The 13431-nt window shown below is 34.4% G+C and overlaps 1 protein-coding gene across 2 annotated transcripts in view; it reads right to left on the bottom strand.

The window, feature by feature from the left end:
• The window catches only part of LOC150101113 (all-trans retinoic acid-induced differentiation factor-like), a 131050-nt gene that overhangs the window by 96671 nt on the left and 20948 nt on the right, over positions 1-13431 (bottom strand). For both annotated transcript variants that reach the window (XM_090401363.1, XM_090401362.1), the window contains exon 2: positions 4775-4905. In XM_090401363.1, coding sequence (XP_090257489.1) covers positions 4775-4905 — 131 coding nt within the window. The remainder of the gene's footprint in view (positions 1-4774; positions 4906-13431) is intronic.

Genomic DNA, 13431 nt, shown 5'->3' with positions numbered 1-13431 from the left:
GCGTTCAAAAGGGAGAGATTATTGTTGTTAAGCATATGCTCTACAATTCTTCCTCTAATGTTATTTCAGGCACTATCCCGCAGAGTTTGTGTGTTTAAATCTCATAAAGTGCACGGGATGGTAACTGCAATATGACATTATCAAGGTCATTCAGAGATATCTGTAACAGGAGGTAGGTAGATTGAGCATACGGTTATAAGAGATCTGATTGCAAATCAGATGGCAACTGACTCAATGTCTGAATTAAGTGGGATTTGCTGGAAGCGGGATATGGTTGACCACAAGAATAGAAACGCCTCTATGGGCAGGTCCATTCCCCCATCCTGTTCTTATGAATGATGGCTATATTTTTTTGATTATATAAAGAAACCTGTAGAGAATTCATGACTAAATAAACACACGTAAAACCACAGTAATAGGTTTTTAATATGTCAATATTTCAACCTAAGCGTCTTAGGACATTATCAGTACAGTTGGGAACAATACTAGGAATAACATACAGATAGGGCAGATGAATACAATAGAATCCAAATGTGTGCAGCAGCGCTTTCTAGCGTTAAAAAAAAAAACATTAAATTATTTAGATTACATTAAAATTAAAATATTTTACACAATTTTCTATGACAATTTCCCATACTTTAGGAATGGCAAAGACATCATTGTAATTTAGATTGGGTCTGTGAAGTAGGGCTTCAGCACTTTCTTTATATATATTTGTATGAAGATCAAACTTCTACACAGATCTTCATACAAACATGAACGTTTATATAAAGAAAGTGCTGAAGCCCTACTTCACAGACCCAATTTAAACTGCAATGATGTCCTTGCCATTCCTAAAATATGGGAAATTGTCATACAAAATTGTGTAAAATAATTCAATTTTAATTTTAGTGTAATTTAAATAATCTAATTTTTTTTTTTTTTTTTTTTTTTTTTTTACGCTAGAAAGCGCTGCTGCACACATTTGGATTCCATTGTATTCATGTGCCCTATCTGTATGTTATTCCTAGTATTGTTCCCAACTGTACTGACGATGTCCTAAGACACTTAGGTTGAAATATTTACGTATTAAATGTGGTTTTACCTGTGTTTATTTGGCTATATTTTGTAATGCCACAACGGATTGTCACAATGGACTTTAGCAGGTATGTTTCCTGCAGACAAAAGCAGAATGATTTATATTTCTGCAAGAGAACCTTGATGCCATCAATGTTTTGATGGAATCCATGACGATTCCACTGTAGAAATGTTTTCGTTATTTCCTTTTTGGTGGTATCATCTGCTTCTATGCCGTTGAATTTTTTTCTTTTTGAAGAATTATGGAGTGCCAGCATCAATCATTTCCTCTCTCTCTCAGGAAAAATATTCAGGACATCCTCAAGTTCATCTAGGAAGTCCAGTTACCTTAATTGCTTTACTTCATGTGGGGGAAACAGAAGTATCCATTCCATCTATTAACGAGTCTGGAGGTATATCTTTGATTCTCTGAAACATACATCCATTATTCGCTAGTGGATTCTCACATAATGGGACCATTTTCAGCATGTCATCAGGAGTGAGCTCATATCGAGTTTGATATGCTCTAATAAGGTAGAAAGCATATCATACCATTCAGCTATGTTGTAGTTGTGAGAAAGTGTGACCAACATATAAGTTAAAGAAGTCCCACTTGACAGTCGCCTTCTCAGTGTAAGAGGGTTTACCAGTTGTTGCTACATCTTTGCCTCCTCATAGGGAATGCTCTGCTTATTCTTTAATTATTTATATTGGCAGGATCCTGCCAAAGATCCTGCCAATCCTTCTGGATGAAGAAGGTTGATGCACTTCCTGGAAGACTATCCAGGATTACCCCTTTCTAGATATCCATTGTTTGCACTGCATGGCAAACACAGTGACAAGGTGTTGGATCCCAGTGATGTGGTCCAACACCTAGAAGTTAGGATTTCCACTTGGGAAAAGTAAAGTGAAGAAAATGGGAAGAAGATGAAAAAAATAAAATAAAATAAAGGGCCAGTATCATCACTGGGAGGGGAGGGGAAAAAGTTGGAGGAGAAGAATATGCCAAAAGCTCAGGTTTAATCTTTAGGAGTTGTCAAAGTCACATAAGTCCATGGAGTTACCTGAATAATTGTTATCCAGCAAGGAGATGGCAAGGTTTTTGCTTCTAGAAACTCATCTTGCAAAAGGCAAATCAGCCAGAAGAAAATATGCAATTAACAGAAACAATATTACAAAGGTCTCATAACCTCAGATGTTTTAGGTGCAAATTCAAAAACAAATATATTTTTATCCATTTGTTTTTGAATTACATCAAGTTTTTTTACATCCAGTACTAAAACTTACTTTTGATATCATTTTCTATAGGATACTTTTCATGGTTATCTTGTTTAAAAAACTCTCAAATTAATTACACCAAACATCCTGAATATCTTTATCTTCAATTTTTGTATCATGTTTATCATTTATGATTCATTTTGCTGTACCATTTTCTTCCATTTCTAAGCTTCATCAGTAGCTTCCAGAATATTCTGCTTTAAACCTATTGATTTACTACTCAGGCACTTTCTAGATCTAAAGGATTTCTTGTTTTCCTGAACTTTCTTCTTCTGCAGCTTTTCCCACTTAAGTAGGGTCGCTGTTTGTGGGGAGTCTCCTCCACAACCTCCTGTCTTGGGCTGTAGCCACATCCAAGTTCTTAATCCTCAAGTCCTCCTCCACCATCTCCCTCCATCTCGTCTTTGGCCGTCCACGTTTCCTCCTCCCCTGTACATCCATCTCCATGACCTTTCTTCCCACACACTCTTCCTCCCTCCTCATCACATGACCAAACCATCTCAATCTTGCCTCCTGTATCTTTGCTCCTAAGTTCGTGACTTTCACCGTTTCCCTTACATAGTCATTTCTCAGACGATCCTTTCTGGTCGCACTGCACATCCACCTAAGCATTCTCATCTCCGCTACCTCCATCCTGCTGATGTTATTTTTCCTCAGGGCCACAGTATCCATAGCATACGTCATAGCTGGTCTCACTACTGTTCTGTAGATTCTGCCTTTTAGATTAATCGGCATCCTCTTATCACATAGCACTCCAGCCATCTCTCTCCAGTTCTTCCATCCTGCTTGTATCCTGCATCCCACTTCCTTCTCAGCCTCACCATCCTCTTTCATTGTTGAACTTAAGTATCTAAAATCACTGACCTTCCTGATGACAGGAAATTCAGTGATTTTCTGACTGATTAAACGATTCTGACTGAATCATTTAAATGATTTCCTGTTTTCCTGAACTGTTTCCTCTAATTACCTTGAATCTGCTATGATAAGGCAACTTCATCAACCCACTTAATTGATTAGGTACCAATTCAAATTTCATCTTTTTTTTTTTTTTTTTTAATGTGAATCCCACTCATGAAAGGGTGTTAGCCTATAGCACATCTATATTAATACTGTGCATGGGCTAAAAGTTAGAAAACCATGCCTAGAGACCAAATATGGAACTTTTTCAAGCCACTTCAGAATTCCAATAAACAGGATAACGGCTTCATACCCAGCAATGGATCATTCATCCAAATTTATCCAATTACCAAGTTGTGGCACTACTTCATGTGCTAAAGTCTGCACATGAAGTATTGCCACAACTTGGTAACTTGTATGCATAAAGGCAGTTGACTTCATGTCAGATTGTAGTGGCATCCCATAATGCACAGTACACTTCTTTTCAGACTTCTGTGTTGCTATGTGGGAAAGAATACTGGTCAGACTGGCTTTGACCATTTATTGAGTCTCATTAGTAGGAACTAGAGGCATCATGCGTTATGGGATAATGGGCAATTTGAAGTGAATTGATTCTGTATTCAAGTAGTCTCATCATGTGCAAACTTCTGTTTTTCAAACTTGGGTAAAGAATAGAAACAAGAATATAATTCATCAAATTTATTTGACGCAACAAGAAAATCTGCTACAACTATCTTTCATATAACATTTTACAACGGATGATGCACCATTCTGTTACTTATATATGGATATATGACCTGCTATCAATGTTTAGTTTCCAATGATGCCCAATAAATGTCAAAATTTGCCCCTTCACATAATGTATGGCTATATACGTAGTCTGATATGAATTCAATTGCCTCCTATATAGAAGCAGTCTGGTTGTAAAGATAAGTCAACATACAAAATTTTGTTTGCTGATGTTCAGATGAAAGGTAAAAACACGAACATAATTTCTTGCCAAATATTACTGGGTGCACACCCCATGTTAGCACAATGGTGACTCAGCTTTGTGACATCATGTTTTCATGAATTCAGACGTAACCATCTACAAATGGTGATGGTAGTTCTTCTTGGCACATAATGTTATGATGTCAACTTGTTTGGACAGAAAATGACTGTTTGTCTGATACACACTCAGGAATTTTCCTTTACAAGCCACTGCACTTTCCTTAGCAAACCACAGAGGCAGTAATCTCTAAAAACTGCTTGTTCCATTGTAAATGAACTACAAGTTTAATAATATGATTTTAAAAATTTGCATGAAACTTTCTTACACACTGCTTGCTAATCTGGTCTGATAACCCAAACTTGCATATCTTTATTATGTTATGAAACAATTATTTTCAGTATTATTATTATTATTTGCACAGTGCACTTTTCAAATTAAATGTACGGTTTTTAGATGCCATTATCATTATGATTAATCCAATATCACAAGATAGGTATGATTTGTTTATTAATAAAGAAACTTTTTTCACTATTAATAAGCTTATTTGCTTACCCGATTACAGTCTCTGTTGAATTAACACAACAATGGCCCTCCATTCTTCCTCCATTTTCCATACAAATTTGTCTAACTTCACTAGAAATCGGAGAAGAATTGTGGCAGATCACTGGACAACTATCTACATCCTAATTCATTAAAAAAAAAAAAAGAAAAGAAAGAAAAAATCATCCACAGTTCATATTTGGAAAAGAATGTCATGCAAATGTGTGTGCATGGCACAGCACATGCACAAGTAAGCTTGCAAGTTCACTGTGTGTTCATATGCTCATTACAATCAATAAACAACCTGTAATCTGTTCTCCAGATTACCAGCTAATTCACTTATATGAATCAGATGGCTAGTCTGGAAGGCAGATTTTTCAATATAAGCCAGTCTCAATTCTCAACGAAAGCAGAATAAATGTTTTTAACTTGCTTTGCAATATTTAGACCTAGGGGGAAAAAAAAAAAAAAATATATATATATATATATATATACACACACATATATACACAGTAAATCTCAGTTTTTACGTTCCCACAATTTACGTCATTTTCGGTTGGTTCCATCTTAAGGCCTATTCTTACGATATATTGTTTTCCCCGACATCACAACTTGATATGAACATTACTGCCTGTGATTTGCGTTTTTTTATTGGGTGGCAATACTGATTTTCGAATCAATTTCTGCAGAAATCTGCGCATTTCTGTTCCCAGATGGCGTTGCTTTAGGCTGTAGTTTCGTTTCTGCCATCATGGTGACTTGTACACTTGCAGCAGTAATGTAGCGATGAGCGATACCGTGATTTTTCAATCACAGTACGAATTGATATTGCAGAATGCTATGTAATTCAGCATGTGAAAGTTGCTTTCAAGTTGCAGTGGTGGATTATCCATGTTAGTAACATGGAGAAAAAAGACAGAAAATATATTTCGGTAGAAGAAAAGATGGCAATTCTGCGACACGTAGATTGGCATGCCAGAACATGTGCATTTAACAAAATATCTTGGACTCTCCGTGTTCACTTTGAACATGACAGTAAAAAACAGGTCAAGCATTGAACTCAATGAAAAGCAATCTGGTGCTATGTGGAAAAAAAAAACGAAAAGCAAAAACAATCAACAATTAAAGATTTTTTTAAAATAGATAAATGTAAGTACGTAATTGTAAATTCATTCATTTTCAGTTATTAAATTTTGTAATCTAGTATGTAGACTCATACTAGCAGTAAGTCATCTTTTAGCCATTTTTAAACGTTTTTTTACATTTTCTGCTATTTACACTTTTACTGAAAAGTGTAAAAAAGGGGTTTCACTGTGTATATATATATATATATATTCCCCCCTCCAAAAAAATTATGTAATTATCTGTATGCAGTTAAAATACACTTATATAATTAACATTGACAGGATACCCCATGGAATACTGTTGCACAAATTAGAACAAATGGGAATGGATACTAATCTGGTGTTATGGATAAGAGATTGGCTTATGGAGAGATACCAGAAAGTAGTGTATGGAGGAGCAGAGTCTAGGATGAAGCAGGTGACCAGTGGTGTGCCTCAGGGCTCTGTGCTTGGGCTGTTATTGTTTAATTTGTACATAAATGATATAGGAAATGACTTGAAGGGAGATGTTCAGTTGTTTGCTGACAATGCAAAGTTGGGAAGCGCAATAAGAAATCAAGCCAATGTTGAGAGTTTGCAGGATGATTTTAATAACCTGGCAAAATGAACAAAGGGTAATGGATGTCAGTTCAATCTGGAAAAGTGTAAAGTTATGCATTTTGGGGGTTAAAAGATTTCCAGCTGTGTACCACATTGATGGAACGGAACTCCGAGAGATTGATGAGGCTAGGGACTTTGGGGTATTACTGGATAGGGAACTGAAGTTCAGTGGACACATTGCTAAGGTGTCCAAGATTGCACATAGAATTACTTGGTTATTGAAGAACACACTAACATCCAGAGATAGAGAGGTTATTATTCCTCTTTATAAGGCGTTGATACTTCCACATTTGGATTACTGTGCTCAAGTCTGGTCACCTGGATTCCTTGGAGATGAGGAATTGGTGGTGAGGGCTCAGAGGAGAGTAACTAAGTTGGTGAGTGGTTTAAAAATGCTTCCTACATTGATAGATTGAGAGCTTGTGGATTACAGAGGTTGGTTGATAGACAGAGAAGAGGAGATATGATAGAAACATTTAAATTACTTAAAGGTTTTTATAAGATTGATGCAAGGGGTGATAGTGATGGAAGAACGACAGGTCATCCCTGGAAATTAAGGAAAAGTGTGGTTAACGAGGGTGTGAGAACTAGATTTTTTGCTTGGGGAAAGGTGAATGGAATGACTCAGTTGTGAGTGTTTCGTCTGTAAATGAGTTCAAGAAGAGGTATGATAGATATTGTTTTGATAGCTTGGGTCTCCCGTGATGAGTCTTCTGACTCCATGGAGATACCCATATAATAATAATAATAATAATAACATTTCACAAGTACAAATTCACCAACTTGGAAAGAAGGCTTCTCTTTGCCACTAAAATTGGGTTAATGAAGTTCATGCGTTAGTAAACAATGTTTAGATAGCATAGCTACTGACTGAGCTTCCATAGCTCAGTTGGTATAGACAAAGCCCTTTTGTTGGAAAGACCTGGGTTCAATTCCCATCCATGACGTGAGGAACCTTTACGCGGTCTATTTTGATTAAAGGTGAGTTGGCCGGTCTCATACGGAGGTAGAAGGTTTTTTTTCACCTGGAAACTCAGGTTTTTCGCCCCTCAGAATAGGCAAACCAACCACATGAACACACACACGCTGCTACAGTCAAAAAATAAATACTTAATCCGTCATTAGGGTGGCTCAACCAGTCCTAAGGGGCAGTCGAGGAACAGGGAGGAACCCCACACGAATAAAAAAAAAAATGCTAGCATACAATTTTCATCACCAGAATGATATAATCCCTTTCACACTGGAGCCCTTATATAACAAAAAGCAACTATATTTAACTCTCCAGAATAAGATTCTTAGTTAATTTAAACTTTGACCAATCCACAGTACTAATCTGCAAAAGGTTCAAAGCCTTTACGAGTAAATTTGCCATGCAAAATAAAAATAAATAAGAATTATTCTTAAAACAATGGTCATGTTTTATCCATTTATATACAACAAGGTGATGGACAAATGCATTGGACATGGGAGAAACTAAATCAGAATGGATGGGATTAGATATTGCGTTAGTTAAGTTGAATAGATGATTAGCTGTCCTGTCAGATAAGTATCAGCAAGCTGTGCAAGTGGGCAGAATATCCTGAAACTTGGAATGGATTTAACTAGAGATATGCAACTGTTTGCAGATGATGAAAGAGATGATTAAAGATATTCTGAAAGATGAAGGTCACTAGTGGTGACCTTAATCTTTCAGTATTCCAGAGCAGTCTGTTTTCGGATCACTGTCATTTAATTTTTTATATTACCGATACTGGGATGAGTTTAAGTTTAACTGGATGGCCTTTCAGGAGAATTTTATGATATTATATGGTGGGTAAGTGAGTAAACTATTAGTTCAATGTTGCAAAGTGTAAGATTCTGAAATTTGGTAGGCAACAGTGAAATGTAAAGTATATACAGGTAACCCTCGTATAACACGGTACTTATACACCGCAGTTTCGATATAACGCAGTCTACAAATTGTAGTAACCCTTGTTCAATGCGGTACTTATACAACACGGTTTTGATAAAAACACAGTCTACAAATTGTAGTAACCCTTTATCTTTTCATATATTTTTCACCGAGTGACTTAAAAATCAAATTTTATCTTAGTTAAATTTGTGTCTGCCCGTATCGCCCTATAAGTAGTGAATTTATATTAGGGGAAATACCCTTTAGCAAGCAAGTACGTCAATTGTGTACCGTATAAAGTGTTTCTTGTTGAAAATTGTCTTCATTTTCTGCCAGGAAAGTGCATTAAAAATCATAAGTGTGTTAATCTCAAGCTGAGCACTTTATTTTCTGGTGAGTTACATACATAATTAATATGTAATGCTTTTTTTATGTAAAAAAAAGTTTTTATAGTAATGGCCACAAACTGCATCAAAAGGGAAAAAATCAATATTGAAAAGAAAATTCGTGTCGAAGAAAAAAAAATTAAAATCATGGATCGCTTGAAAAATGGAGGAAAACCAGTTGTTGCAAGGAACTTTGAATTTAAATAAATCAACAATTCGAACAATCAGACACAACGAACATAAAAACCAAGAAAGTGTTTATTGCTGGGTCAATGGTAAGTGCAAAGCGCGTTGCTCGTGTATGCAATATATTGTAATGAGAAAAATGGAGAAATCTCTAATGATTTGGATAGAAGATTGCACTCAAAAGAAAATTCCTTTGGATGGAAATCTTATTAAACAAAAAACTCTCAAAGTTTATAAACATTTATAATGCAGACCAGGTGTTCAATGCAGATGAATTCGGGTTGTATTGGAAAAATATGCTAAAAAATACCTATATTTCAAAAAATGAAAGATCAGCTCCTGGATTCAAAGTTTCCAATGGGCAGCGTGTTCTCAAAACTGAACGAAATAACATCTGCGTTGCAAATGTCAGTGACCAATCAGCAAGGAAATATAAATTATTTCCTTGCTGAAATTGAAAATCGGGGTAGTCTGTATCCGGTTCTCGAATCTATTACTACTGAATACTTTCTTCGCAAGTTCGTATTGCAGTGTGTAAGTGCTTGTTCTGAAACCGGAGTGCCGTGATTTTTTTAAAAGTAATAGGAATACAGAGTTAAAATCTAATATGAATAAGAGACAAGGCACTTTGTTTAATTCTGGTATTAAGAAATCTCTTATTGAAGGTGTTTGTGATGGAACAGACAGTGAGTCATCCACCTCAAGCCTACAAAGATCTCCAGGATGTACAAAAGAAGGGAAAACTACCAGCACACAGGAGAAAAAGTCTGCATTCACTTGTAAGTACTTATAATTATATTATAAATATATTTGGTGATCAGAATGGGATATGTCCATGAAAATCAGCACAAATTAATTTAATGATGTTTGCCTGAAGGAACTACGACATGCTACAAGATTTCATTAGTCCAGTGATTGATAACTAATTTAAATGTAATTTATATTTGTCAACATGCCATGCCGCATACATAAGTGTACTAATACTCTTTATGATTATGCCATAATTAATTATTAATACTTATGTTAATGTATGAACTTTAAAAAATTTTGGAAAGGTATTTATGAGTAAATTTGTTGGGACCGGGTCCTCGGAAAAAAAAAAATCAGCTAACACCATTTTATTCCCGTATATAGGGAGTAGGTGAAGTGGCTTTTAAAAAAAGAATTCTTCTTACTCTTTTAACTAATTTTATAATTAATGTCTGATTTATTTCAAACTGTTTAATTTTTGTTACTGAACATTTTATCAAATCATTCTTATTACAATTGCTTTTACATTATTTGATACGGTTTAGTACTTTTCTTACAAGTATTATTACAATTTATATTTACTTTTGTGTGTTGCAGTTTTTTTTTACTATTTTGCATTATTCATTTACTTTTATATTATTCAACATTTCTTATTTATAATCTTATTGTTTTTCATACCAAAGTTACCTTTACAACACAATTCTATTTGTTTTTATTGCAGATCTGACAAATATTGGAATTTGAATATTATTGAAAAAATGCCCATGGATTCTTGTTTAAAGACAGGAACTTGAACACAAGGAGAAGCAAGTACTTCTGCTGAAAGATCTACTCGTATGATTGGAGAAGATATGGAATTGCAAACTGTGGTTTCTTCAAAAGCTAATATTAAAGAACAAGAGTCATCTAAGAACAGACCAAAACGAAAGTACCATGAAAGTTATTTAAATTATGGATTTATGTGTATTGGCAATAGACATGCTCCTGATGTAATGTGTATTTTATGTAATAAAATACTAGTAAACAGTTCTTTGGCTCCAGCTAAACTTTGTAGGCACTTCGAAATGAAACACACTGATTACAAAGGAAAAGATATAAATTTTTTTAAGAGACGACATGATGCTAGAAAAATCTAAACTTCAAATGGCTACAATTGCTACAACTGAAAATGCAACAGAGGCATCTTTTCACGTGAGTTACCGCATTACACTTCATGGTGAAGCTCATACAATTGGTGAGATGCTCATTAAGCTTTGTGTGAAAGACATTGTATCATGCATGTTAAACGAGCAGGTTGCTAAAAAAATAGATGCAGTACAATTATCAAATGATACTGTTTCACGCCGCATCAAAGATCTTTCTGCTGACATAAAAAAAGAGCTAATTCATCAACTTAGACTTTGCAGTGAATATTCATTGCAAATGGATGAATCTACAGATGTCGCAAGACTCACTGTATTACTAGTGTTTGTTCGTTATATATTTGATAAAAGTATTGAAGAAGACTTACTTATGTGCGAATATCTACAAGAAAAAACTACCAAAGAAGATATATTCAACTGTATTAATAATTATATTACAAAACAGGAAATCAGTTGGGAGAAGTGCATTGATATTTGTACAGATGATACTCAAGCAATGGTAGGAAAGATAAGGGAGTTGTAATCCCGTATCCTGCAAGTACTACTAGAGCCACCAAAAGTCATTATGTTTTGCATAGACAAGCACTAGTAAAAAAAAGAATTCCTACATATTTAGAAACTATTTTGGATGAAGCCGTAAAAATGATCAACTATGTAAAATCTCGACCACTTTAATCCAGATTATTTAAAATTTTGTGCAATGAAATGGGTAGTGCACGACGCACTTTTATTACATACTGAAGTGAGATGGCTATCCAGAGGAAAAGCATTATTGAGGCTTTTTGAACTTCGTAGTGAGTTAATGGTCTTCTTGATGTCACATAATTTAGGACAAAATTTTAGTGAATTATTAAGAAATTCTTCATGGTTGATGAGTCTTGTGTATCTGGCAGATATTTTTACAAAGTGCAATGAAATTAACTTATCATTACAAGGAAAGAATGTTACAATTTTTAATACAAGAGATAAAATTGCATCTTTTGATAGGAAGTTGCAATTCTGGATTTCTACAGTTCGACAGAATAATTTTGATCGTTTTCCCACCTTGCATGAATTTTTAACTGAAATAAATTCTAAAGTAAATGAAGAAGTATCTAACGTAATTTTAGAACACTTGCATGACTTGCAATCAACCCTTTTGCAATATTTTCCAAGATCCAGTGAGGACAATTCTGGGTTCTGAATCCATTTACAGTGACAGCTAAGCCAGCAGGCTTCAGCACAAGTGACTATGAAAATCTAATTGACTTAATTAGTGACTCTGATTTAAAACAAAAATACAAGGAACTGCCAATAAATGATTTCTGGACAAATTTAACAGAAGAGTACCCCAGCGTGTCAAAACTAGTTATTCTTGTTTTACTTCCTCTTACAACGACATATTTATGCGAGGCAGGATTTTCATATTATGCTGCAACCAAATCAAAGTCCAGGAACAGACTCGATGCTACACCAAATATGAGAATTCAACTTTCTAATATTGGGCCTGATATCAAAAGAATTTGTAATTCAAAAACCCCAAAACATCGGAGTCATTAAGAACTTAATTTTCAATATACGTGTTTTACTATTTTTATGTGTTTTATTTTTACTAATTAACATTTGGCAATAAATGATTGTTTTTCTTAACGCTTAGATTAACTCATTTATTTTATTTATATTTACCTACCCTACAAAACCAACACACAGGAGAAAAAGTCTGCATTCACTTGTAAGTACTTATAATAATATTATAAATTTTTGGTGATTAGAATGGGATATGTCAATGAAAATCAGCATAAATTAATTTAATGATGGTTTAATTGATGTTTAATTAATTATTAATTATCAATCATTAATATTTAATTATCAATTCTTAATTAACAATAAAATAAGCTAAATTACCAATTAATTATTAATTAATACATTACAAAATAACCAAGATGTTCCTTGAACATTTCAGGATTTGTGAAGTGTTCCGTCATAAAAAAAGTTTGAGAAACCCTGGTATAAGGCTTTGATCAGGTATCTCATATGGATAAGGATATATGGTAATCTATCATTTAACCAACCTTGAAAATAACCATTGAATTAATTTATCCTTGCATGTCAAATGACTTCTCTGTAGAGAAGTATGTAATAGTACTTCAATTATTCGAACTCACTGTTCTGATAATTGGAGGGTCAGATATTAATATTTCAACCATGTATCATAGTCTTTATCCAAGTGAAAATTATGACAATCAAAAAATTAATACAATTAATCAAATGTCATTCAGTCATGATTATGTCAATATATTGTACTGCAAAGGTTCCAATGGAGTGAAAAAAAAAGGGGGGGGGGCAAAACAGTTCTATAGCATAAATGAGGCTCCAAGACAGAAGTAACAAATTATAAGTGAATCAGCATCTCAGACGTGGTAATCAAGTATTGCAGAAATTGTTAAAAGACAGAATTCAAGATTAGATGGATAGAAATAGATGTGCTATATAAGACAATATGGTTTTGTAAAGAGTACGTCTTGACTCAGTTAATTTGCTTATTTTTCATAACAAAGTGAAAATGGAGATTGATAAGGGAAATGGCTACTCATATTGCTAGACTTTGTAA

This window comes from Typopeltis vanoorti, chromosome 12 (genome assembly GCF_054136105.1).
Source record: "Typopeltis vanoorti isolate ZY-2024b chromosome 12, IOZ_Tvanoo_1.0, whole genome shotgun sequence".
In the NCBI taxonomy this organism is placed as follows: Eukaryota; Metazoa; Arthropoda; class Arachnida; order Uropygi; family Thelyphonidae; genus Typopeltis; species Typopeltis vanoorti.
Note: the sequence above shows the minus strand (reverse complement) of the source record. Positions and strands in the feature narration are given on the sequence as shown.